The following is a 23251-nucleotide window of genomic DNA, read 5'->3' as shown; positions in this document are numbered from 1 at the left end:
TCAAACAAGCTAAAGAAAAAATTGTTAAGATCCAAGGCTTATCACCATTGTTGTCGTCCTTTACTCCAACCTTGTTCGGGGTTAAATGTGCTATTAGAACAGTAATCTAGATAAACCCCTTCCATGAACTCTTTTGTCACCAACATCAGATTATCCTTAGTGACATCCAAACACACTTTCAACAAGCCAAAGAAAAAATCGTTTAGATCCGAAGCTTATCATCATTTTTGTTGCTAATGGTTTGAAAATATTGTCTTCCATAAATGGCCTATTAAGCCAAGCCTAGTGCTTCACACCAATCCTATTAAAGGATGGATCGTCCAAGGAAGGTCTAACATGTTGCTCCTTAGAACAATTTTTCATGAAAGCCTACGACTCTTCTGATTCTCTCCTCCCCTTCCAATAATACACCAACTTTCAATTTGGAGATGAGATCGGATCTTCTGTTATTATTTGTTGAGTGATTTTTTTTTTGTATTATTATCCCCTTTCTTAAACTGTCTTAACCCTTGATTTCTACCTCTAACTTGTCTCTTCCATTCACACCATTTTTTAAGATTGACTCTTTTCTTTTCAAAGAAAAATTCACCTTTTGATTTCCGAGTGATGCCCTTGGCATTTTTTCACAAATTAAACTAAATGGAACCAAAACACCTTTTTTTCTTCGCGAGTGCAACAACATACACATCCAATCTAATATTTGCTCCGAGAGAGAAAATTCTGAGTGATGTTTTTTGTATTTTTAAATAGTTCGACTTAATGGAACCAAAACACTTTTTTTCTCCTTTTAGAATGCAATGAGTTCATCTAATCTAATATTAGTGACATAGTTCATTGATCAGGATATCCAAGGTACATGCAAATTAGATCCTAAAGACAATCTATCATTAACGTGGTCCCACGTAGGAGATATACACTGAAAGTAGATTGGATGGATGATATTAACCGTTTATTGTGAATTGTATACCATCTTTTTACTATCCAAAAGCATCAGTCCTGAGGTTCGCCTCATTGACCTCATAGGGAATGTACTTGTTTTTAATAAATTTATCTTTTATTTTAAAGAGAATTGTTGCAGATCCCAATATTTGAGATAAGGTTTGTGGGGGGTAAAATCGGTTTCCTCAATCCTTTTGCAATATCTCTCTGATCATTCAGGAACTTCACCTTCGATCTTTCTGCGACCCTGGTGGGGGATCCGCGTGCAAGTTCCCTGACGATCAAGTTAAACACCAGCCTTTTTAGATTAATCATAGAAGAGAATTATGAATTGCATACCATTGGCTTGGATGACCCCTTATTTATATATTTCCTTTCCCTATTCCTGTGGGATTCTTCTTAAATCCATCCCTATCACATTATTTAGAAGTTCCCTTTCTGGTTACAATTCCTTTCCAAATCAGGATACTAGTTTTGTGTTACCTCACTGTCAATAGTGATTCCAATACATTGTAATGATTCGAATATTGTGGGATTTTGGATATGGATGATGTTATATTGGTGAATTGTGCTTGTCTGCTTTCTCCGGTTTATACTCAGGACATGGGGTTCGTTTTCTGTCTGGATGTTGTTGGAGATATGATTTTATTCTCCTCCCACAATGCCTAAGATGATGAAAAAGAAGCAGCATGCGTTGTATTTTGACAATCAAATCATCGATGTCTAGTGTAGGAGAGATCCCATAAGTGGAACTCATCAAATGGGCTGAACCCAACTCCCCTGTGCATGTATTCCGTATTTACCAATATGCCATTAGCAGACTATCCTTCTGGTCTATCAGATGGATACCCTATATATCATCCGGAATGCAATGGAATTTGTTGCTGTTGGAATATCCTCGTCTGTGGCATATGCCTTTCCCTACTGCTGCTGATTCACAATTTCTTGACTCATTCTCAGGTGTGAATGCTGGCAAGGTTTTTATTTTGCCAGTCTTAATATCAAAGGAGTTCTTTTTTTTTTGCTTATCGTGGGTATCCCCACCCTACGGGTGAGACCAATCCCATGGTCACATGCACCACCCCCTTGGAAAGTCCTACGTGCAACTGGTTGAGTCGAGGGTCAACCTGACCCTAGAGGGTGGCCCCAAAGAATTTATTGCTTTGTGGGGTTTCAAACTCTTGACCTGCTCTTCCTGAGGAGCTTATCAAGGCTCGTCTTGCCACTAGGCCAACCCCTTGGGGTTAAATATCAAAGGAGTCTTGCTTGCTTTAAAAGGCAGAACAACTAATAATTGGAAACTGACACCTGAATCACTTCAATGCAGTTACTCGATGCTTTGGAGTTGAGCCGACTGACAATGAAGACTGTAAAGCAAAATCTTTGGTGGGCATTCGGGTATAACATAGTAAGTTTTTTTTGTCTTTGGTGGGCATTTGCTTCCTTTACTTCTTCCTCTTATTATCATCATAGTTAAAATTTTAATTTTCTTCAACTCAACTGTTTTTATTTTTTATTTTTTTGGTCTCAAACTGAGTTTTGTGCAGGTTGGAATTCCAATTGCTGCTGGATTCTTGCTGCCATTGACTGGGACTATGCTGACTCCTTCGATCGCTGGAGCTCTTATGGGACTTAGTTCCATAGGGGTGATGGCAAATTCATTGCTTCTTAGGCTCAAGTTTGCCTCGAAACAAAAAAACATCATCTACAAACAACCTATGGAGACCCGAAATAACAAACCGGATCACGCTTACACTGCTACTAAATGGAGAAATGCCTGATTGTCTGAGAAGTTCTTACATCTCTATCTTTCCCAATTATTAGAAATATTAAAAAAAAAAAAAAAAAAAACACAGGAAATCATTCAATTTTGAGTTGAAAAGTTAAAGTTATTTCCATCGAGAAACTGTCCCTCTTTCAAATTATTTTCTTTTAGGTTATTCTGTTCCAAAAGATGTCAATCGATTGTTTAATGTAACAAATGGTATATAAGCTAACAATAATTAAAAAGAAAAGGAGATTGTTCAATGTAACAAAGATAATTTATGTTACCTTCATTAACTTTTTAATTTTTTGATAAGCAAATATCCATTGAGAAAGGGGGTTGATCAGCAACGACAAAGGGGGTTGAGAAGGCCTACATAACACAGGGAAGAGAAGAAAAACCATATGAAAACAAGGGGTCTACCAATGTCCATCTGAGTTGTTACTACACCGGAGTCCCCACTTGGAAATATTAAAGAGAAAAGAAGAATTCTTTGAAGAGACGTGTTGGGGTGACACAAAGGTGACAAATGATGGGGTGTTGTGCACATTACCGTAGATGCTTTTCCGTGAGATACGAGTAAAAAACATCTATGGTTATGTGCACGCTGTCCCATCATTTTTTGTCACCGTTGTGTCTACGTTTGTATCATTCCAGCATTTCTTTCTTTAAATACTTTTAGATACCCCCAACAAATTGGGGAGTAAAAGCTCTTCAATAGAATGAGCAATGAATTAGAAGGTGGTCAATTAATTCTCCATCAAAAGGAGCTGAAATTGCGCAAACATAATGTTAAATGTTAACTACTAACCCCACCAAGCAAAAATAAAAAAATACTCATTCAACATCTCTTATAGCCTTAGCTTTTTTCACCCAAGGACAAATCTAAATCAAGAGCTGCCCTAAAAGAAGGAATGGAAAAAAAGTTTTATTTGAATTTTAGTGAAAAAGACATTGGTATATTAATTTTTTTTGCATAATAAATGCTTATTTACATAACAAATGTGTCTTTTTTGTTTATGAATATTAATGGGAGTGTTAGGCAGACCCCCAGCTAGAAGAACAAAAATTACTTACGACCCTAGGTATGCACTCTAGCATCCTTACATACAATTCTCTTGAGCTCACTTGGAAGGTTCAAATGACCCAAAACTAATCTGCCCACATAAGTAAGGTAGGTTGCTAAAATGTCAGCAGCTTGATTGCACTCTCTGTAGTAGAAACTGAAATCTATCCTAAGGAACTGGTTTGCTCTAACTTTGATGGTCTTAATCAATCTCTCCTCCATGGAGCTTTGCATGCTCCCTTGACGCAATCTATAACCAATTTAGAGTCAGATCTAATCTTCAATGATTGAATGCTTAGCTCCGCAGTCATTACGATCCTCTTCATCATAGTTTGAAGCTCGTGAGCCAACACAGACATTCCTTGGGACTGTTCAACCATAGCTTTGATAGTGTTGTATGTATCGTCTCTGGTGATGGCTCCCTCATCACCAATATTGGCTCTAAGGGACCACCAATTATGTATTATGTCTTTTACATGGTAAATGCTAAGGGCATTTATTATTTAGATTTAATGTTTTGCTTGCAATAAATACTTTAGCAATTAATGCAAATAAACATTTATTATATAAAAGACTAACATAATCATATTTTTTTTTTTACTAAAAGACAAAATGGATAGGAGTATTATTGAAAAAAAAAAAAAAAAAAACTGTGATAGACAATGCTAACGTTCCCATGAGGTCTTGGATGTTAGTATTTCCCTTATTTTAATATATTTATATAATAAAACATAATTTTGTGTTTTTTGAATTGGGGATAAATGTCTATATCAACTACAAATTTTTAGTTGGACAAATGTCCCATCGACCTATATCACATGTGCTTTTATTTTTCCTTCACTCCCTCTAACTTTATTATATCTCCTCTTTTATTTTATTTATTTATTTATTTATTTTTACGTCTTAACTTCAAATTTTTTTAAGAATAATGATTTTTTAATTAGAAAGTCTTCACTTTGTCAATACTTGACTAACGTGGCACAAACATGAAACCATAGATTCTTTTCCTCATTATACACAACTACACAAATTTTATATGGATGTACATTTGTGTATCCCGAGAAAAAAATCTATGGTTCTGTTTTCGTGTCATGTCAGTCAAGTATTGACCGAGCGAAGATTTTCAAGTTAGAAAATTATGATTATTTTTTTATAATTGTACCTCTTGTAACCTACTTCATTATTTTTCATCTTTTATACTTTTAACCTAAAAATTCTTTAATATCTTTCAAATTTTTTGTTTTTTTTCACTTTTACTACTTTAACCCTCCCATCAAGTTATAATTTTGTGAAATCCACTTTATTTCATTTATACTTTACCTCTTATAAATTTTCTATATTTTCTCTTTTACCCCTTTAAACCACTATTATTTTTCATTTTTACTCCTTTAACATTAAAATTTATCAATAATACCCCTCCTAATTTTATTTTTTATGCTTTTACCCCTTTAACCTGAGGGAGGATGTCAGTGCGGTAGGCACAGTCAAACTCTAGTATATATAAAATATTGCACGATTCTATATAATTTACAGTGACTCAATAACACTCTTATGTAACATTGTGTAGAGAACCATCAACTTTCCTGGACTGTATAACAATTATATCTTGAGAAAAAGCTTCTATGGTTTTATACATGGTCAAGTGATATTTCAAGTAGCTTGCATTTTTCTGATTATTATTACTCAAGGTTGAATTAAATGCAAATTTATACTTCAGTTCAACGAAAACTAGGGTTTGAGATAAGCATTCTCTCACATTCATCTAAAAACAATGTACAAAAATGATGATTCCTGAAGTAGTTGAAGTTATAGGGAAACCCTAATACTAATAAATTAACTAATGGAAACCCTAGCACAAGATTACTGCAATAAACGTGACTGGCACAAAATAGTAGTATATCTTCAAACGGTAGTTGCAGTAGCTTTTACAATGCTATCCTGCAATTTCTGAGGAAGTCCCTTCAAAGAAGGGGTGTCATTTGTTGCTGTAAGTGGTTCGGATGTTTCCTCATATGCAGCAGCATGAACACCAAGAGCAGCACGGCCAGAAGGATCGGGATTTTTCGACCATGCTGCATCCCATTCCAGTGCTTTAGCAGTACTACAAGCCACACTCGGGCCTCCTGGAACTGTTGACCTCGCAGCATTCTGTCCAAAAACAACTATAATATCAGAAATGATTTATGGGAAGAACGGAAGACCAATGCAGAGTGATATATCGTAATTGCGATCATTGTCATCATAATAGAAGTCTTGTATTGCAAAAATTTGGGATTGGCTGAACAAATCTTATTCCTTCATTCAATTGAATCTCAAGCTAGTGGTTTTGAAGTTGGTCAAGACCAAGATGTAATAAGTCATCTCAGCATTATCCGTGAACAAGACCACGTCACAGATCTACAAAAAATTATGTTATCTCGTTCGAGAGGACAAGATGACTCATCCGAATCATCTCAGTATCGTTCACGAACAAGACAAGATGGGTAACTAAGATTGAAAACCACACTAGAGTTATGTATAATTGCCTAGGATGAAATGTACGATCATGGTTCACGTCAGGAGATGGAAATTTTTTACATTGGATGTATCACAATAATGGTAAAGTACTTCAAAAATTAAAAAAAATATATTCCTCTTTTTCCAAGTTAAATGTACATGACAATTTGGTCATGTTGCCAATAATATCACATTTCTAAAGAGAAACCATAAAGAAAACGAAAGCTTTAATAATAAGAGGAAGTAGAAGCCCCGACCTTGGGGAAGAACTTCTCGAAAATTGTTCTGTAGTGGTATCCCTCTTTCGTAGTAGGAGTATTCTCTGGATAAACAAAGTTTGCGTTTGCCAACATTGCATCAGAAACCTGGCCAATCATAACCCACAGAGATTATCATTTGGATCATTAGTTGAGAGAGAGAGAGAGAGAGAGAGTTCCATGAAGAGATTGAAGAAGAAAAAAACATTAAGAATCCTTGATGGATAGGACAAATAAAGGAATTGTTGTTGGAACAAAGGATCACAAAATCTTTGGGTGGGGAAAGAGGTGATTACTTGTTCATTTGCATGGTCTTTCAACCCATCAATCCAGCTGTATCCAACTCCATCACTGAACTGTTCCTTCTGCCTGTACAAAATATGCTGAAACCCAAAAATAACAGTTGGAGCAGATTCTCCATTAAGAAATGTAATTGCACAAAAAAAGTGTTTTATTTGAACATCATGAAGAATATATATATTCAGAATAATATAAAAACCTTTGGCAGATATGGCTTCTCATCATCATCAAATGCATTGCGTAGGACCCACTTTTCAATCCGGCCGATATCAGGCCTTACCTGTAATTATTTGAGAAGTGTGATTCTTTAGGAGGCTAAAAGTTCAAAAGATTACATTTTTCTTTATCAATTATTTCACAGATAAACATTTAAAGACTGAAAAAAAGCATTTTGGAAAAGAAATATGAGCCCTATAAAATAAGTTGATAGAAAAGACACCATCATGATTCTGCAACCATATCCTGCAATCAGTGATAGAGAAGAACAGAAACACTGATAATAACCGAGAGAATAGGTTCATTCTCCCAATAATTAAGATTTATTCCACAACCAAAATTCCACTAAACTCCACTCCCTATTCTATGTGACAAAGCTCTGAAAAGGTAAACATTTCTAGGACGACACTTGTAAAGCTCCAAAAAAAATCATCCCTCAGGGGTCACACACCCAAAACCTGATTTTGACACCCTTTCCAACTTTAAAAGCTAACCCATTTTAGAACTCATTCAACACCTTCGACATACCTTTCCAAACACCACACCCGAAGGACATTTTGGCAGGCCCGGTTTCCCACCCAAAATTTGATGAGCCATACTTTGCCTGGATAATAAGATCAATCATTTTTGCAAGAGAACTATATTCGAATAACTAATAATTTAGACCTGAGCCCTCCCACTTTCTTTGGGCAACAAATTTCCTTCCAGCTAACCAAGTGGAATTTCCCTCATCCAAAATAATCATATTTTATCTACTCACTCAACTTTTTATTAAAAAAAATATACACCAAAAAAAAACTTATGAAAAAAACTCTTGGTCATAAATAGAACAAAGTATTGCCATTGCATGCAGCGTGCGTGCATTTCCTTTAATAACAAATTAGAATAGAATAGAAAACCATAAGTGTAAATCCATGTGGCTATTATCTCCAATTTACAATTCGAATCCTATGATTCATAACAAATCTGAGTCTAAAAAATTTAAATTGTAGGTTCCATCCCTTTGAATAAAAATCGGACAGTTTTTGCATGACTCTTACGATTAATGTAAGAATCACAAAATGATTGTCTTGAATAGTATGGTCTGAGTGACAATTGGGGCATATTTTCAAGTGAAAACAATAGGTCCTATTTTTGTGCTTCAAGATTTTATTAATCCTTAACCAGAACAAAATTAGAGGAATTTTAATAGGTTAAATAAATTGCAACATGCTTTTTCATTGTGTTTCTGCATGGATAAATTGTTTCAATGTAATTGGGGTCATATTCTTTTACATATTTTTCGTATATATTAAGCTCTTAGCAATTAAGGAATAAGTTAGTATGGTCTTAGCCCAACCAAACGAATCTTGTTCCTCACATTCCACTCTATCTAGAGCAATATCTTCTATTATTCAAAGTGAATATTGTATGTATATTGGACCTTTTGAGGCAATTATAGGTCTTGGAAGGTATTCTGATTGGTCAATAAAAATACATTTCAATGCTATTTCTTATTTGCTTTTCCATAGTCTAGCCAATCTATCATGGAAGGTAAAAAAAAGGTAAAGTCACATCTTTCACTATCTCCATCCACATTCATTTGGATCTTCCCTCCCTCTTTTTTTAGGATCTTCAATTTGAATGTTTCTTTCTAACTAGGGCTATAATCAACCTTTTTAAACATCTCCAAACCATCTCAATCAGTTTTCTCTTATTTTATCACCTACTAGAGCTATTTCTTCATTTTCTCGAATACCTTTATTTCTAATTTGATCTTTCCTAGTCTTCACACATCCATCTCAATACCCTCATCTCCGCTATGTTCAATTTATTTACATGATGCTTATGGACTGCCACCAATTGCAAACCAAGATTGACTTTTTTCCTTTTGCTCCCCCCGTTATTTGATTGTTGTTCATCCTCTCTTGTTCTCAAGAGTCCTCAAGAGTCCTAAACTTGACCAGGTTGAGTCTTGTTCTGGTCAATATGAGTTGCGTTGAGGGTCTTTGAGAAGGGACTCCTGAAAATTTTGCATTAACACTTGTATGGACTTATTTCATATACTGAATGAGCTGGAGTTCCCTCTCCATTTTTTTTATTTTATTTTTTTGCTTTATCGTTTTCTTCTTGCTCCTCATCTTGCTTGCTCTTTTTGTACCTCAACTTTTTGTGCTCTACTTGTGTTGGACACGAAACGGGCTTGGCTTGGCTTGTGGGACTGGTGTCGTGTAGCAAGACTTGCCATCCTTTTGGAGCTGGTTTTGCTTTCGTCTTATAATTTTTTCCTTTTAGCTTGATTGGTATACATCTATCACATACCATTCTAGAAGCACACCTTCACTTTAATCATCCGACTCTACCTCTATGAGAAACATCTTCCTCAATTTCTATATCCTCGTGTATAATAAACTTGAAATAACAAAAGTGGTCGCTTCAGGGTATTTCTAGATCATCAATTTCTACTGGACATCCTCCACATGGATGTCAATACTAAATTTCCACTTTACATACTCGGTCTTGGTTCTTTTTATTGTAAAGCTCTTGGACACCAAAAATTCTCTCCATAATTCTAATTTTATGTTGACCAAAGTAAGTGTCCTTGAATATAACCAGTTACTCCTTTTATAACTAATGCAAATCTGACTCAAAGTCGATCCTTGATGAAGACTAATTGTAACTGGGAATTCATTCCTCTTTCTCTAAATTTTCTCACAACCATAGTAACCAAGTTCAGATTTGACAATTATTTGACAGAGGGTCAATTTGGTTTAATTTGGAAATAAAAAAAAATAAAAAAAAATTGGAACAAATCTGGAGATTATAAACATGATGTTTTTAACCAATAAAATAGGTTATGGATTTAGGGTTTCAAGAGATGGAGAGAGAGAGGCCGATATTAGGGGGGCGATTTAGTCGATAAAAAAAATTGATTCCACAATTTGTCGATTAATTTGGAAAATATCCAATTAATTCCACAAATTGCCAATTAATTCTAAGAATTAATCCGCCAACCCCTTATTCACCGATTTTTTTCTAATTTTAGAAAGAAATTGGAGATTTTTTTGACGGTGGTCACAACCCCCTCATACATGTGTTTTTAATTATGCCAATATGTGAATTAGGGACTCTTTTCTTTCCCAATACCCACAAAATTAGCCTTTTGGTACTCTGTCATAGGCTTCTCTAAATCAATAAACTGATGTTAGAAATGAACTCTTAGATATTCATTAAAAGGGGTGAGGGATAGAGGGCTCACAAGTAGCAAGACCAGGGGCATAATTGCACAAGCATTTTCTAGATAGGGGATCATCTATAGTTTATTTTATCTATTTTTTCTACATTCCAGGGTATTGGGATAATTTCCAGGTATAAGGCATATACTTAATATCGAATAACAAATTGATTCTTGCACTTGTGACAATTATTGTAGAAACTGTTTCAGGGTGGTATGTTTCAGGTGAAATGTCACGTAGCATGGACAAGAAGAAATGCATATCTTCATATTTCAAAAAATAGTAACAACCTCCTTTGACAAGATTTGTTTTAATAAATTGCCATGTAACAAAGGAGAGACAAACATGAACACAAATCAAATGACAAGCTTGGGTTCCCCTGAGTACTACCAGGTAGATCAAGTAAAGCCAATATTTCAGGAGTCCAGTGCTTACCATTTTCCATTCTGGATCAATGTCCATAGCAACATTAATGAATTGTTTATCCAAGAAAGGTACACGAGCCTCTACACCCCAAGCTGATGTTGATTTGTTGGCCCTCAGGCAATCATATAGATGAAGAGCTTTAATCTGATCAAATATAAAAGTAATCATGAGTCTACAACAGTTCCCTAGAAAAGTTCATGGTTAGTAACATAACAGCAACCAGAATGCATAAAGTAAAATCAGCCGATCTTCATAGGTTGAGGATATTTTAGAAAAAGAAAAAGATGGCAATAAATTAAAGAGCGTTCAACATGCAATGCGCTAAGATCTCTGAGAAAAATGAGAAAGAACAACTCATGCAAAATAAGAAAAGGAAAAAAAAAAGAAGATATTGCCTGGCATGCAGTACCTTTCGGCATGTTTCTTGATGAAATTCCTCCTTATTAGGAGCCTTGTGAAAGTACAGGTAACCTCCAAGAATTTCATCTGAACCTTCTCCCGAAAGAACCATCTTTACACCCAATGATTTGATTTTTCGAGACATTAAAAACATTGGAGTACTAGCTCTAATAGTGGTCACATCATATGTCTCAACATGGTAAATGACTTCCTCAAGTGCGTCTATGCCCTCCTGATATAGCAAAGAAAAAACTGATGTCACCAACCTATTGTATGAAGGACAGTACTCCATAATTGCCAATTTGTGCCATGAGAATAAGAAGAAGATGTTACCTGAACTGTGAAGTAAAACTCATGGTGATGAGTACCAAGATAATTTGCAACCTCTCTTGCTGCTTTAAGATCTGGAGAGCCCTGAATAAGAAGCACACGAGTCAAGAGCCCAGACCAAAATTACAGATAAGGAGAACCACGGGGACATATTAAATCCATCAGTAAGAAAGAATTGAGACAGAATTCAGAGAATTTAATTTGACTAATAGAAAATAAAGATTGTATTGATGATTTCAGACAGAATTCTCTTCCCCTAAAAAACATTATTCATCTCCTTCCAGATGTCTCAACAAATCACGAAAAGGTTAAAGCTTCAAAAAAACATTTTTTTCAAAAACAAAGGTTGAGCATTGCTGGCTTTAAAAAAGAGATGAAATCGATCTAGAAGATATCCCAGAAATGTGAAAAAGAGAAGTGAATTGATAACGAGTGTGAAGGAGCATGTATGAGGAGGTGATTGGCAGATTCCCTACCAGATTTGCAAAAAACAAAAAAACAGAAATTAAGATAGGTAACAATTGAAATGATATGATCTATAGTCTAGATTCTGCCTAAGCCGACCAGCCAAGTGAAGAAAGCCTCCTTAGATGGAACTCTAGGTCGCCAGATAAAAGTAGGGAGATCAATAGCGGTGCAGCAAAGACCATTCCGAAATAAGCGGCCAAGGTGAAACCAACTTTTTTTTTCTTTTTGATTTATCAGCACTGAGTTTCATTTAAGAAAGAGCTCAAAGAACCTACGGGAAACAGATTCCTAACCCACAGTACATAACTCGAAATTTATATAAATACAAATGCACCTAAAACTATAATTCCTGTTTAAATTGGTGCCACAAGTTAAAATTCACAGCCAAAATAGCAGATGCTTAACTCTGTCATCAAGTTGGCAAGGTAGTGTCAAGAAATTAGATGATCTTATTATAGGGGCTTCAGAGTATAATATTCAAATCTTTTAACCTAAACAGCTAGAAACCCAGTATTCATAATAATACAGAATGTGAGATTTGGAAATAACATAAAGAAAAATTGACTAAAACATTAAGGACAACGAAAGGAATAAAAATTACAACCCAACTAGAGGACCCCTAAAATTCCTAATCCATTCCCCTATTTGGCAGTGCTCATAAACCTGAAACTAGCAAAATACAAGTTCATCTACCCTACATAGAATCCTAAATCAACCCCACTTAAGGACATGAATCCCAACCCTAACAATCTTTTGTTGACTTCAGAAAGTAACCCTATTCTATAAAATTTCAAATAATTCACGCAAATTGAAGCCCAACTCCCAAATTATAATCAATGGCGTACATCAACAAAAGTGATTAGTCTATTTATTGACAATAAGTCTAACTACATTTATATTAGTAATAATAACACTAATAATAATCTTATTATTATTAAAATAGGTAACAACTTAACATGGTACTTCTAAGTTGCCAGGCCAGTTGCTAAATCCCAGTAAAATATACTATATTAAGCACAGAAATATTAATCAGAGCACCTTCAAAGAGAACAGAAGTTGAAGATATAATGGCTGAAATAAGACAGATTCTTATGTCATGCTAAAGAAGTATTATAACCTTCAAACCAATACAAAAAGTATGCAGCTGTGATCCCCACTGATTAGCAACTTTTGATTCTGCCATGTGGCGTGAAGTCACAGCAGCAACAAGTGATGAGTCAAGTCCTCCAGATAAAAGTACACCGAATGGTACATCTGTCATGAGTCTCTTAATCACAGCCTGCACGAATTGTTGCCGATATACATGTTCAATAACTATGTTAAACTGATAAAAATATGAAATTAAGAATAAATGTTTCTAGATTGCCTAGTATGGAAAACAGTCAAGAAACAAAAGAAAATATGAAATGCAGCACAAGTTCAGAGCATGCCTTCTCAAAAGCCTCACGTAAAGCTAAAGGATCATAAGGTGTTGATGGTATGGACTCTGAATACCATGGGGGATTGTACCACCTTCTGAGCTCTCCTGCACACACGCTCAAAAATCCAATAATTACAAGATCAGAAAAAACAAGAATAATAAGAAAAAACCTTAACAACAGCATGTCTGAAAACAAAGATTGTGATAAGTTTCGTAATTATGAAAATTTTGAATTGAAATTTCAAAATGTTAATGCCTCACAATGAAAGCAAAGCTTGAATATTCATGCATTCCTACAAGAAACAAAATAAAATAAAAATAAAGATTTCTGAAATCAAGGAATGATAAAAAAGCATACTTGGTTTGGAAATTTTATATAACTTTACACTTATCTTGCTTGATATGGAGAGAAAGATTATCCTAGATAAATCAAACTTCTTATGTTCTCAGGCTCATGAAATTTTCACAAAAAACATTTGATAAGTAGCATTTTGACAATATTTTGACATTTATCATATACTTATTCACTTATTTAAGTCCTCTAATTGTAAGATGTTTTTTTTTTTCCAAGCTCTCCTGACCTATACCCTGTAGAAAACCAGAACTTATCATTAAAGATGTGCAAATCTCCCAAGTATTTGTTGACAACCATTTACCCCAAAAGACCGATCTGATGGGGAAGGCGCAACTATGAAATACAAGAAGGTCATGGGTCAAACTAGGGCACGATACGTGAGCACGTGACACCCGGGAGCGGAGGCAAATAACACAACATTCAAAACTCCCCCTCACCCATAAGAGTGGAAAATTCCCTTGAGGGGGACTCAAATCTGTGACTTAAATGAACCTAGTGCTCTCATACCATGTTGACAACCATTTACCCAAAAAGACCAATCTGATGGGAAGGTGCAACTATGAATATAAAAGGGTCATGGGTCGAACTAGGGCACGATACGTAAGCACGTGACACCCGGGAGCGGAGGCAGATAACACAACACTCAACAATATTTTCCTTACCAAAATAATTCTCAAGAAGGAAGTTTACAACAGTGGTTTAACATGAATCTAATCTCTTCAAGTTAAGAAAAGGTGACGACGCTCAATCTATTTCAGTTTGACAAAATTAAACTTTGATATTGGTTGTGAACATAGATTAAAACTCCCAAGAATTTTTAGTACCATAAAAATTCTCGAGAAAGAGATCATTAATAATAGTTCAATTTTACGATTTAAAAAAAGTAATCATTCTCAAATCAATTTTAACTACTAACTTTGCAAAATAGAAGGCATACCACGTTTGCTAGAATATATATGCCCTGGAAGGAAGGACACAAAGCGTTCACAATCATCACTCAAAGCTTTCATTTCTGAAGCAAACCAAATTGATCCTGGCAAAGAGAAAACAAGGTTAGTCAAATATAGAATTTATTTAAGTAAATTAAAGAGGAAAAAAAACTAAAGAGAACATTTCAATCTTGGTAGCATTTCCAAAAGAGAATAAAAATGTACAACATCATTTAAAGTCATGAATAAAGTAGACAATGTTCAAGAGGAAATCAAAGATGTCAAGGTAAACATTAGCTAGAGAATAATATGATACGAGAATGCCATGGGGTAAACCTGGTGCCACTGCAGGAGGTTGCACACTCTAGTCATTGACTTAGAAGGGACGATCTTAACCATTTGATTACTGAATTTTTCACTAGGAAAGGTAATGTGAACAATCCTCAATAGCTCCTATGTAATAAATTAATACCTTGCACAAATGGATCAACTTTTACTGAAGGAGATCTTCCAATGTACCCACATTTCTTGGGTCCCATCATCTTGCATGTAGCCCATATTTTTACTGGTATGACCATGGTTGACTGTCCTTAAGGTCAACCTAAAAGATTTTTTTTTTTTTGTTTGTTTGTTTGGCAAAGAACAGCAAAGTCTATGTGATGCAATCTTCAGAGATTATTAACGACAAATATTTCATAGGACAGAGATAAGAGGTGGTGAACTGGTGATTGTGTGATGGTGCTGGTCTGTGAGTTAATATTGGGCACATTGAATGAACATCAACTATGATATAAACATGAAAATTGATAATCGAATGCATCTGAAATCAGAATGCAACTGAAAATCTGACATTAATGCCTAAAAAAGAGCAAGTTGGATTGATTTTTTGAGAAAATAAATAAGTTTTCTGTTCTGAAGGCCCTTTCACGTGGCTTTGTGCAAAGTCATCATCCCTGGAGAATCACTCTGAACATTTTTCCAAGAGTACAAACCAGAAAAGGATACAATTATGGAGTGGCACACCAAGTTGAAACTACATACCATCAAGACCCCAGCCCATGTACAACGGAGTAATACCGATAGAATCCCGAGCAGCAATGAAACTTTTGTCACGGGTGTCAAGAAGTACAAAGGAGAACATGCCATCCAACATGTGCACAAAATCCTCTCCATATTCTTCATACTGCCATGAATAAAAAGATGAGTCAGATAAAACAACCAATTGCAAGTAACATCCACAATTGATTTTTTTTTTTTTTTTTCAGTTTTACCGAAATTAAGCCAAATATAATATAAGGGGCAACTTTGCTAACTTCTGTTTCCAAATTGATAAGGTTACAGAACAACAAGAATCTCAATTACTTACAAGGTGAGCAATCACTTCACAATCACTCCCAGTTCGGAATTGATGAGACTTCAGCTTCAATCTCAATTCCTTATGGTTATAAATCTCCCCATTTACCTACAGGCAAGAACTTCAAAAATCAACCCAGAAGTTATATCCAATAATTTGGAACACTGCTTACTTGATAAAAATCTATGAATTTAAGCTTTTCTCCATGAGATTGAGCCTTTTGACATAAGGATTAGGGATTAAATGGTGAGCCTTATGGTTCTTAGAGAAGAAAAACTAACATATTTATATTGTCATCTTACCCAACACACCAGTAGTCATTGTTTATCTAAGAGACTAATGATTATTTATATTTATAAATTTAAACACAAATTGTATCCATTGTAATGATCTGGATATAGTTAGAACATGGCCTCCGGGTGACAATTCAACAGCTTCTTTCAATGCTGAACATCCAACCTACCAAATACATAAATTATAACTACAATTTAATGGTTTGAGAATTATGCTTATCAGTTTATTAGTTTTGATTTATTAAGTATGTAGTTTTGAGGCACCTATAATACATTTTGCATGGGTTATGAATCAAATTGGCGTTCTAAGTAGTTATTTCGAAAATCTTTCAGCATTTTTCTTCCACGAAAAAAATATCTACACATAATCTTTTTCTTATCAATCATTAGATCTCTTTACTTGTACGAACAAACACATGCCTCTTTGCTGACCAAAGTAACAGTATTGAATTATTTATACGTGATATTAACTCCCAAATTTCAAATTCTACTACAATCACTCACTTCTCCGCACAATTTTTTTAAAGGTACTTTTCTATATAATTCACTAAATTTATTATATATCAAGCTCTGTGATTTTCATTTTATAGCTTTGCACGAATGATTTTTTCTCAGAAATACTAATTAAACTGTTTTAATTAATCAACGAAGATTCAAATCTCTTGAGCTTGTAAACTCATCAAGTATGAGTAGATCCAAAATTCTAAACCTAGATGTAGAAATTAGCACACAAGCCTCGAAGATTCTTAGAAATATCAAGCATTCAATAAAGAGCGGAAGTGATACCGTTACGATGATAGTCTTGTCCTCATTGTAAAGCGGTTGATCTCCAGAAGTAGGATCTACAATGGCCAATCTCTGATGTGCAAGATAACAATCTTGATAACAATGTAATCCACTCCAATCAGGACCTCTATGGCGCAACCTACATTTTCAACAAATCAAAAACCAAATATAAGGCACTTCGATCTCTTCTTTTGTAGAATCAAACACACAAACAAAAAAAATGAGAAATCTTGAATCGTTTGAAATGTGATTTCGCATAAACTCAAAGATCAAACCTGCGCGAGAGTTCGATTATTCGAGATCGTTTGGCTTGGGAGTTGTCGATGCAACCGAAGACTGCGAGGATTCCACACATGGCGGCCTCTCTCTCTCTCTCTCTTTCTGCGTGTGTGTGTATGTTCGAGCAAAAGAAGAAACAGAGCGAATGGCGAGGCAGCTCAGGCGCGAGGATTTACCCTTGTATGAGGGCCGTTGGATCTTGGGATTCTAAAATGGTTTGAAAGATTCTAAATTAGGGTTTGGGACTTTAGAATTTAGATTCAGTTTACGTGGTCAGTCACACCACGAAACGAAGTCACGAACGACTTTAGACTGAGATTTGATTTTTGTCAACAATGGCTGCTAACGTGAGCCGGTGCTGTTGGACATCTATGATGAACCCACCGTGACGTAATTGGTTCTTTTGTTAAACACATTGTACATCAACATGTGTAATGGGGACCTACCGATTTATTTATGGTGCATGTAGCACTCCATCATTTCTGTGGGCTAGAAAGGACGACGCGTATATTGCCTCTCGTTTCGTGTCCCAAACAGTTTGCGAACGTTGCAGGATTCAGTGTTTCTACCCTTTTGTCTCATTCTTACATTAGATGGTTTCTATAGGCTCCAACGTCTTCGGACGTTAAAGTATTCAACGACTAATGAAATTAAAAGTGTAACAGAGAATGGTTCCTAATCTATGACATGCTTCCTTGATCTTGATCTCGGTCTTCTTAATAGACTAATGCAAAGAAATACCTAAATGCCATTTCCTTCAATCTCTAGTCGGAAAAACTCAAGTTTTTTTCATTTATTTTCTTGAAAAATAAATTATTTAAATCTCTTTTTGATAATTCTCGTCCTTCAATCTTGAGATTCTATCCACTTCAACTTCAAATCTCAAGGCAAAGTAGGAATAATAGAATTTTGGTTTGAAAAATCTAGGTTTCATAAATAAATAAAAAAAATTCTAAATTGAAAATGAAAGATAAAAGATAAGGTTGTGAGTAAAATAATTTATCATTGAGGTTTTGAATTTTGAAGACGTTGGCTTTGAGAAAAAAAAAAAAAAGTCTTTTTACTAGAAAGGGAATGTGAGGGCATTTAAATCTTTTTCCATTATTTATTAAAAAGACTAGAGTCAAAGGAGACACCACATTAATTTGAAAACATAAGGACATCTCTAAGTAGGGTAGGGTTGCAACCTAGGCGGTTTGGGTGGGTTGAAGGGTAGACCCATGTTGAACTCAAGTGGAAGAGCCTCAACCTAAGCTCAACTCAACCGAGTTTGAGCCTATTTACCCAAGCTTGAACTTCTAAACTCAAGTTGAGCTCAGGATAGTCGGATTTTGGTAGTTTTGGAAAGGTTGGGCACATTAAATAAGCTTAATTTTTAATTTTAGTGATAAAGAAATTTTCTATCTTAAACAAGAAATAAAATTTCCATAAATAAAAAATTTATATCCTAAACAAAAGAAATAATTAAAAAAATCCTTTAAAATAAAAAAATGGAAAATGTTGGGCTAACTTAGTTGGACACTTTGTTTAACATGGCATTGACGTGGCAATGCACAGAGAATCATAGATTTCTTTCTTGTATCTCGAGAAAATAAATCTTTAGTTATTCATGCACTGCCACATCACTGCATTGTTGAACACTGTGTCCAACGAAATCAATGTAGCACGACTCTAAAAAGATATAATCAATATAAAAATACTTATATAGCTTTGGGTTTAGGTAGAGCTAGGTTTCTTGAATCCTCAACCGAATTAAGGTTGGGTTGAATTATTCTAACCCAGGTTCAACTCATGTTTTACATAACTTGACCCAAGCTCACCCATCAATTGGGTTGCGATCCGGCTAGTCCAACTAAGTTGCAAACCCAATGTTGGGGGCCTGTCTAAATCACCCAATAATATATATCCTCATGTGTTTTAACAATAGGGGTGAATGGTTTCCAAACTCATTTGAGATCGAGCTGTATTGCTCGAGTTGTCTTGGTATCGTCCAGCAACGAGACGGACAGGCAAGTCAATGTATCAGATGAAATTTAAAATCTAAAGTTCATTTTTCTCATTGTTGAACGAGACATCTCAAATGTATCGGAAAACTCGTCCGAGATGACTTGATCTCATTCATAGACAAGACAAGACGTCAAAATAAGTTTTAAAACCATGGTGTGATGCATTTATTTATGAAACATTTTTTACGCATCACTTGATCATGATCTTGGCAACAATATCATCCCAAAAACTTAGAGTTAACAAAAGGAATCATGTTCCTCCCTTCTACTTAATCAGGAGTAAGTCTTTTATTTCACGTATATATTATTGCTACCGTATCTTTGTTGAACATGCTCAAACAACATTCGTCTTTGTGGTTATATACTCTTTCCCCCAATCAACTTCAAATATTATTTGGTATTTTGTCTATAGTTTGATTCTCTGCTTTTGCTTACATGTCATTTATTATTTATGAATAATGATAATCGGACACCCCCATGTGGCATACTCAAAAAACTCTTTTGACGTGGCATGTGTCAGAACCATTGATTTTCTTTCATTGGGATACACAACTGGTCAGATTTATGAGGATGTGTGGTAGTGTAACCTGAGGCATAAAATTTATGGTTCTAGCACATGCCACATCAGGAGAATATTTTAAGTATGCCACGTGGGGGAGTCAGATTATCATGAGTCATTATTTATTTATCTTACTGCACCTTTCCATAAAAATATATCTTTGTAAAAGAATAATGGTACACATCCACACCATTTCATGTTTCGTTCTTACCTAATTCATCATGTTCGCATCCACCATCATTTAGTCCCTTCTTAAGCATTTATATCACTGTATCATAACTCCATTATATGTTTGTTTTTGTTGCAAATGCAACAAATTGAGATTTTCGGTTTTTGTATAATTTTTTAAATATTTTTATCCTTTTGAGGAAATTCTAAGATCATAATCAAGTAAAATTCAAAAAATGGTGTACTAACCGTACAGGGAATTCATATTTCTACTGGTCTAGAAGATTTCCAAAGCCAAAAGTTGACTTAATCAGACAATTTAATCAATTGGTCAATTAGCCTTTTGGGATGTGCACATTTTTTCTTTTGATAACCTGGGCCCGTATCTGGGCTTTTGCCCAATCCCTAAATCATGGTCTTGTTCAAGGACTAGTCTAAGGGCACAAGCAACACCCGCACATCACACACACCAGGTAAGTGAGGGTGTGACCTCACGGGTGGCCCCTAAGGAATTAATGCTCATACTGGGTATCAAACTCATGACTTACAGGCATTAACTGCTTATAGATCCGAAATTGCCATTGAACCAACCACTCGGGATTGGGAAGTGCACATTTTCTTTGACCATTCAATAGAACTTGGTGAAGTCTATGATTGCAATGAGATTGAGTGCAAAATATATGAAATCTCTTAGATGGGTCGTGTTGAATGTCATGTCTATCTTTCTTGGATGCATGATGTAGAAGATTTTCTTTGTGAGTGCAAATCGTATACACCCAGGGTAGAGGATTAAAGCCCTCCTCCCACTTCCCAATCACAATGTGAAAAAAGCCCATATTTGATGGACCAAGGCGTCAAAAATTTCATTGTCGATTATTATTATTATCATTATTATTTATTATTTTTTCTGATGGTCCGAAATCATCAAATTAATGGAAAATGGAAGAAATTCGACGGCTCTAAGCCGTCAAATCTGAGGAAAGTTAACAATTTCAATGGCCCCAAGCCGTCGAAATTTGATTTCTAAAATTTGTCAGCCTTGGCCCATCGAATATTCTTGTCGAATTTTCCAATTTTCACATTGTGAATACACGGCACGTAAGCAATAATCTAAGGATATTTTTAAAAAGAGATATTTTAGACACTAATTCCTTGATTTATGGCTTACGTGGTGTTTATTGTGGTGTGGGAGGAGGGTTTCAATCCTCCACTCTGGGTGCATACGATCCGGATTCTTTCTTGGTAGACCATATTGATGGGCTAAAAAACATGGACCTATTCGGCCAAGTTAAGAAAACCCCATTAGAGCACTTACGATGCACATAACTGTCTATCATTTTATCAGGGTTTAATTGTGTTATTAAATCATTAAAAAATAAATAAAAAATACCGTGTGCACAGTTTAAATCACAGGTCTCAACTCAATCAATTGTGCAAGTGGCTGAAAGCAGTGTGGGAATAAGCATTATTGGAACTACTCAAACCATTGGTGGGTTAAATACCTATAATTAATTCGAATTTTGACAAGATGTAGTGTACAAATAAATTGTAAATAGTGAAATAATAGTTAAAAAATTAAGTTGCATGAGTCTCTAAATTGAATGAAGTTAAGTAGGTGATCGTATAAATGGGAGAGTTGTGGTGTTTGACACCTTGTCTGAGGCATAATTGAATCTTTGAACCTGAATATTCGATTTATAAATTCTCTTTGAAATCAATCAATCACTCAATTTAAAAATCAAAATCAAATCAGATGGTCATTCAAAAACAATTAATTCAACGAATGATTGTGATTCCACTTCACACATTAATGGTGTCAGAAATCCATTCGCTACAGCTGGTAGGGCAGCAACTTGGGTAGGCTGGCCCGAGCTCAACCCGATTAATAAACAAGATTGGGTTTATGTAGACCTAGTTGGGCCTGGGTTAAAATACCCTAACATGACCTTGATTCGGGTTGAGCTCAGGTTGAGGGTTCAAGTAATCAAGATCAACACGAACCCGAGTCTATATGATAACATAAAATTTTTGGGCATTAATTATTTATTATTTAAAATATATCATTTTTATTTATATTAGTTGTATTTCTTGTTTAATATATAAAATTTCTTTGCTTATAAAAATTAAATTAAGGTTTGTTCAACGAGACTAATCCGTCCGAAAACTACCTAACTTGAACTAATCCGAGTTTAGAAGTTCAAGCTCAAGTTGAATTTGAGTTAATGAGCTCAAACTCAATGAGCGAGTTGAGTAGAGAATAGGCTGATGGTACTGCAACTTTAGTTAAGCCTGGATCTACCCTCCAACCCACCTAGGTTACATGCAAATCATATGTATTAAAATAATTATTATAGAAATTTTAAATAAATAAAGTGTCATAGTTTATAGCAAAATATATTATAATGACATTTATTAAGATAAATATTAATTATAATGATTTTAAATTTGCATCAGATCCTTCTCTCATTATAATATTGAAGATTAAACCAGTATTTTTATAACTTCAACAAACCCTTGTAATGAGTATTACATTGAAGATGGAAAATGAATTTTCTATAAATTTTAACAAATAAATTTTTGTGGTTAATGGAGTGTTGCATTTGCAATTTTATTTATTTTGACTGGAAAGATCTTAATAATTAGTAATTTCAAATGCAATGGGTGGAGACATTTCATAAGAAAATGTTTAGAAAAACACTTTCCTTACAAGAGAAAGTTTCCTAACCACTTCACCTTATGGCATCCCAAAACTGATCCAATGTCACGTGGATGTAGAGGACAAAATTCTAAGAACTTTCCAAGAAAGTACTTATCCTTAGATCCCTTGAAGGAACTACTTCTATACGATGTACTTGACTATACTTTTCCTATTAGAGTGCTCAATTGCTATATGAGGCCAGAGTACGCTTGCAAAGCAAATAGTGAAAAGATTAATGATAAAGCGACGCGTTAAATAACACACGGTCTATACGTGGCTAATGTGGCAAGCGCAAGGAACACTATATCTTTTTTACTTGTGTATCCCAAAGAAAAAGATATATGACTTTGTGCCCTTGCCATGTCAACTGTGTATAGACTGCGTATTATTTTGCGTGTCTCAACAATCTTGTACTATGTGGTTATTTCTACTTTGTGTTCTCATTATAATTTGATAATTTTGGAAAGAATCATGATGAATGCACACGGTTCAGTACACAGCTGATGTGGCAAGGGCATAGAATTATA

The 23251-nt window shown here is 34.9% G+C and overlaps 2 protein-coding genes across 2 annotated transcripts in view; one reads left to right on the top strand and one right to left on the bottom strand.

Moving 5' to 3' along the window:
* The window catches only part of PAA1 (P-type ATP-ase 1), a 47030-nt gene extending 43950 nt beyond the window's left edge, over positions 1 to 3080 (top strand). Inside the window, exons 16-17 of the mRNA XM_086435014.1 lie at positions 2267 to 2347; positions 2487 to 3080. Coding sequence (XP_086291140.1) covers positions 2267 to 2347; positions 2487 to 2720 — 315 coding nt within the window. The 3' untranslated portion in view covers positions 2721 to 3080. The remainder of the gene's footprint in view (positions 1 to 2266; positions 2348 to 2486) is intronic.
* A 2333-nt stretch (positions 3081 to 5413) lies between these two features.
* LOC147406798 (asparagine synthetase [glutamine-hydrolyzing] 2) lies at positions 5414 to 17650 on the bottom strand. Its single transcript, XM_086435013.1, has 14 exons — positions 17290 to 17650; positions 17015 to 17153; positions 15948 to 16043; positions 15623 to 15764; positions 14590 to 14685; positions 13308 to 13402; positions 12995 to 13156; positions 11413 to 11493; positions 11090 to 11311; positions 10690 to 10824; positions 7023 to 7103; positions 6820 to 6906; positions 6524 to 6631; positions 5414 to 5918 (listed from the first exon to the last, which is right to left on the bottom strand). The coding sequence occupies exons 1-14, from the start codon at positions 17367 to 17369 to the stop codon at positions 5673 to 5675; spliced, it is 1770 nt and encodes a 589-aa protein (XP_086291139.1). The 5' UTR covers positions 17370 to 17650; the 3' UTR covers positions 5414 to 5672.
* Between the last annotated feature and the right edge of the window lie 5601 nt (positions 17651 to 23251).

This window comes from Akebia trifoliata, chromosome 3 (genome assembly GCF_017979445.1).
Source record: "Akebia trifoliata isolate Shusen 1 chromosome 3, ASM1797944v1, whole genome shotgun sequence".
Lineage (NCBI taxonomy): Eukaryota > Viridiplantae > Streptophyta > Magnoliopsida > Ranunculales > Lardizabalaceae > Akebia > Akebia trifoliata.
Note: the sequence above shows the minus strand (reverse complement) of the source record. Positions and strands in the feature narration are given on the sequence as shown.

Bases quoted from the DNA above. Each gene is read 5' to 3' on its own strand.
- LOC147406798 (XM_086435013.1), bottom strand. From the start codon at position 17,369: ATGTGTGGAATCCTCGCAGTCTTCGGTTGCATCGACAACTCCCAAGCC. The intron at 16,044-17,014 runs GTATCACTTCCG...TCTTGCCTGTAG, and splicing joins ACAAGACTATCATCGTAACG to GTAAATGGGGAGATTTATAA. The intron at 7,104-10,689 runs GTAAGCACTGGA...AAATAATTACAG, and splicing joins TTGATCCAGAATGGAAAATG to GTAAGGCCTGATATCGGCCG.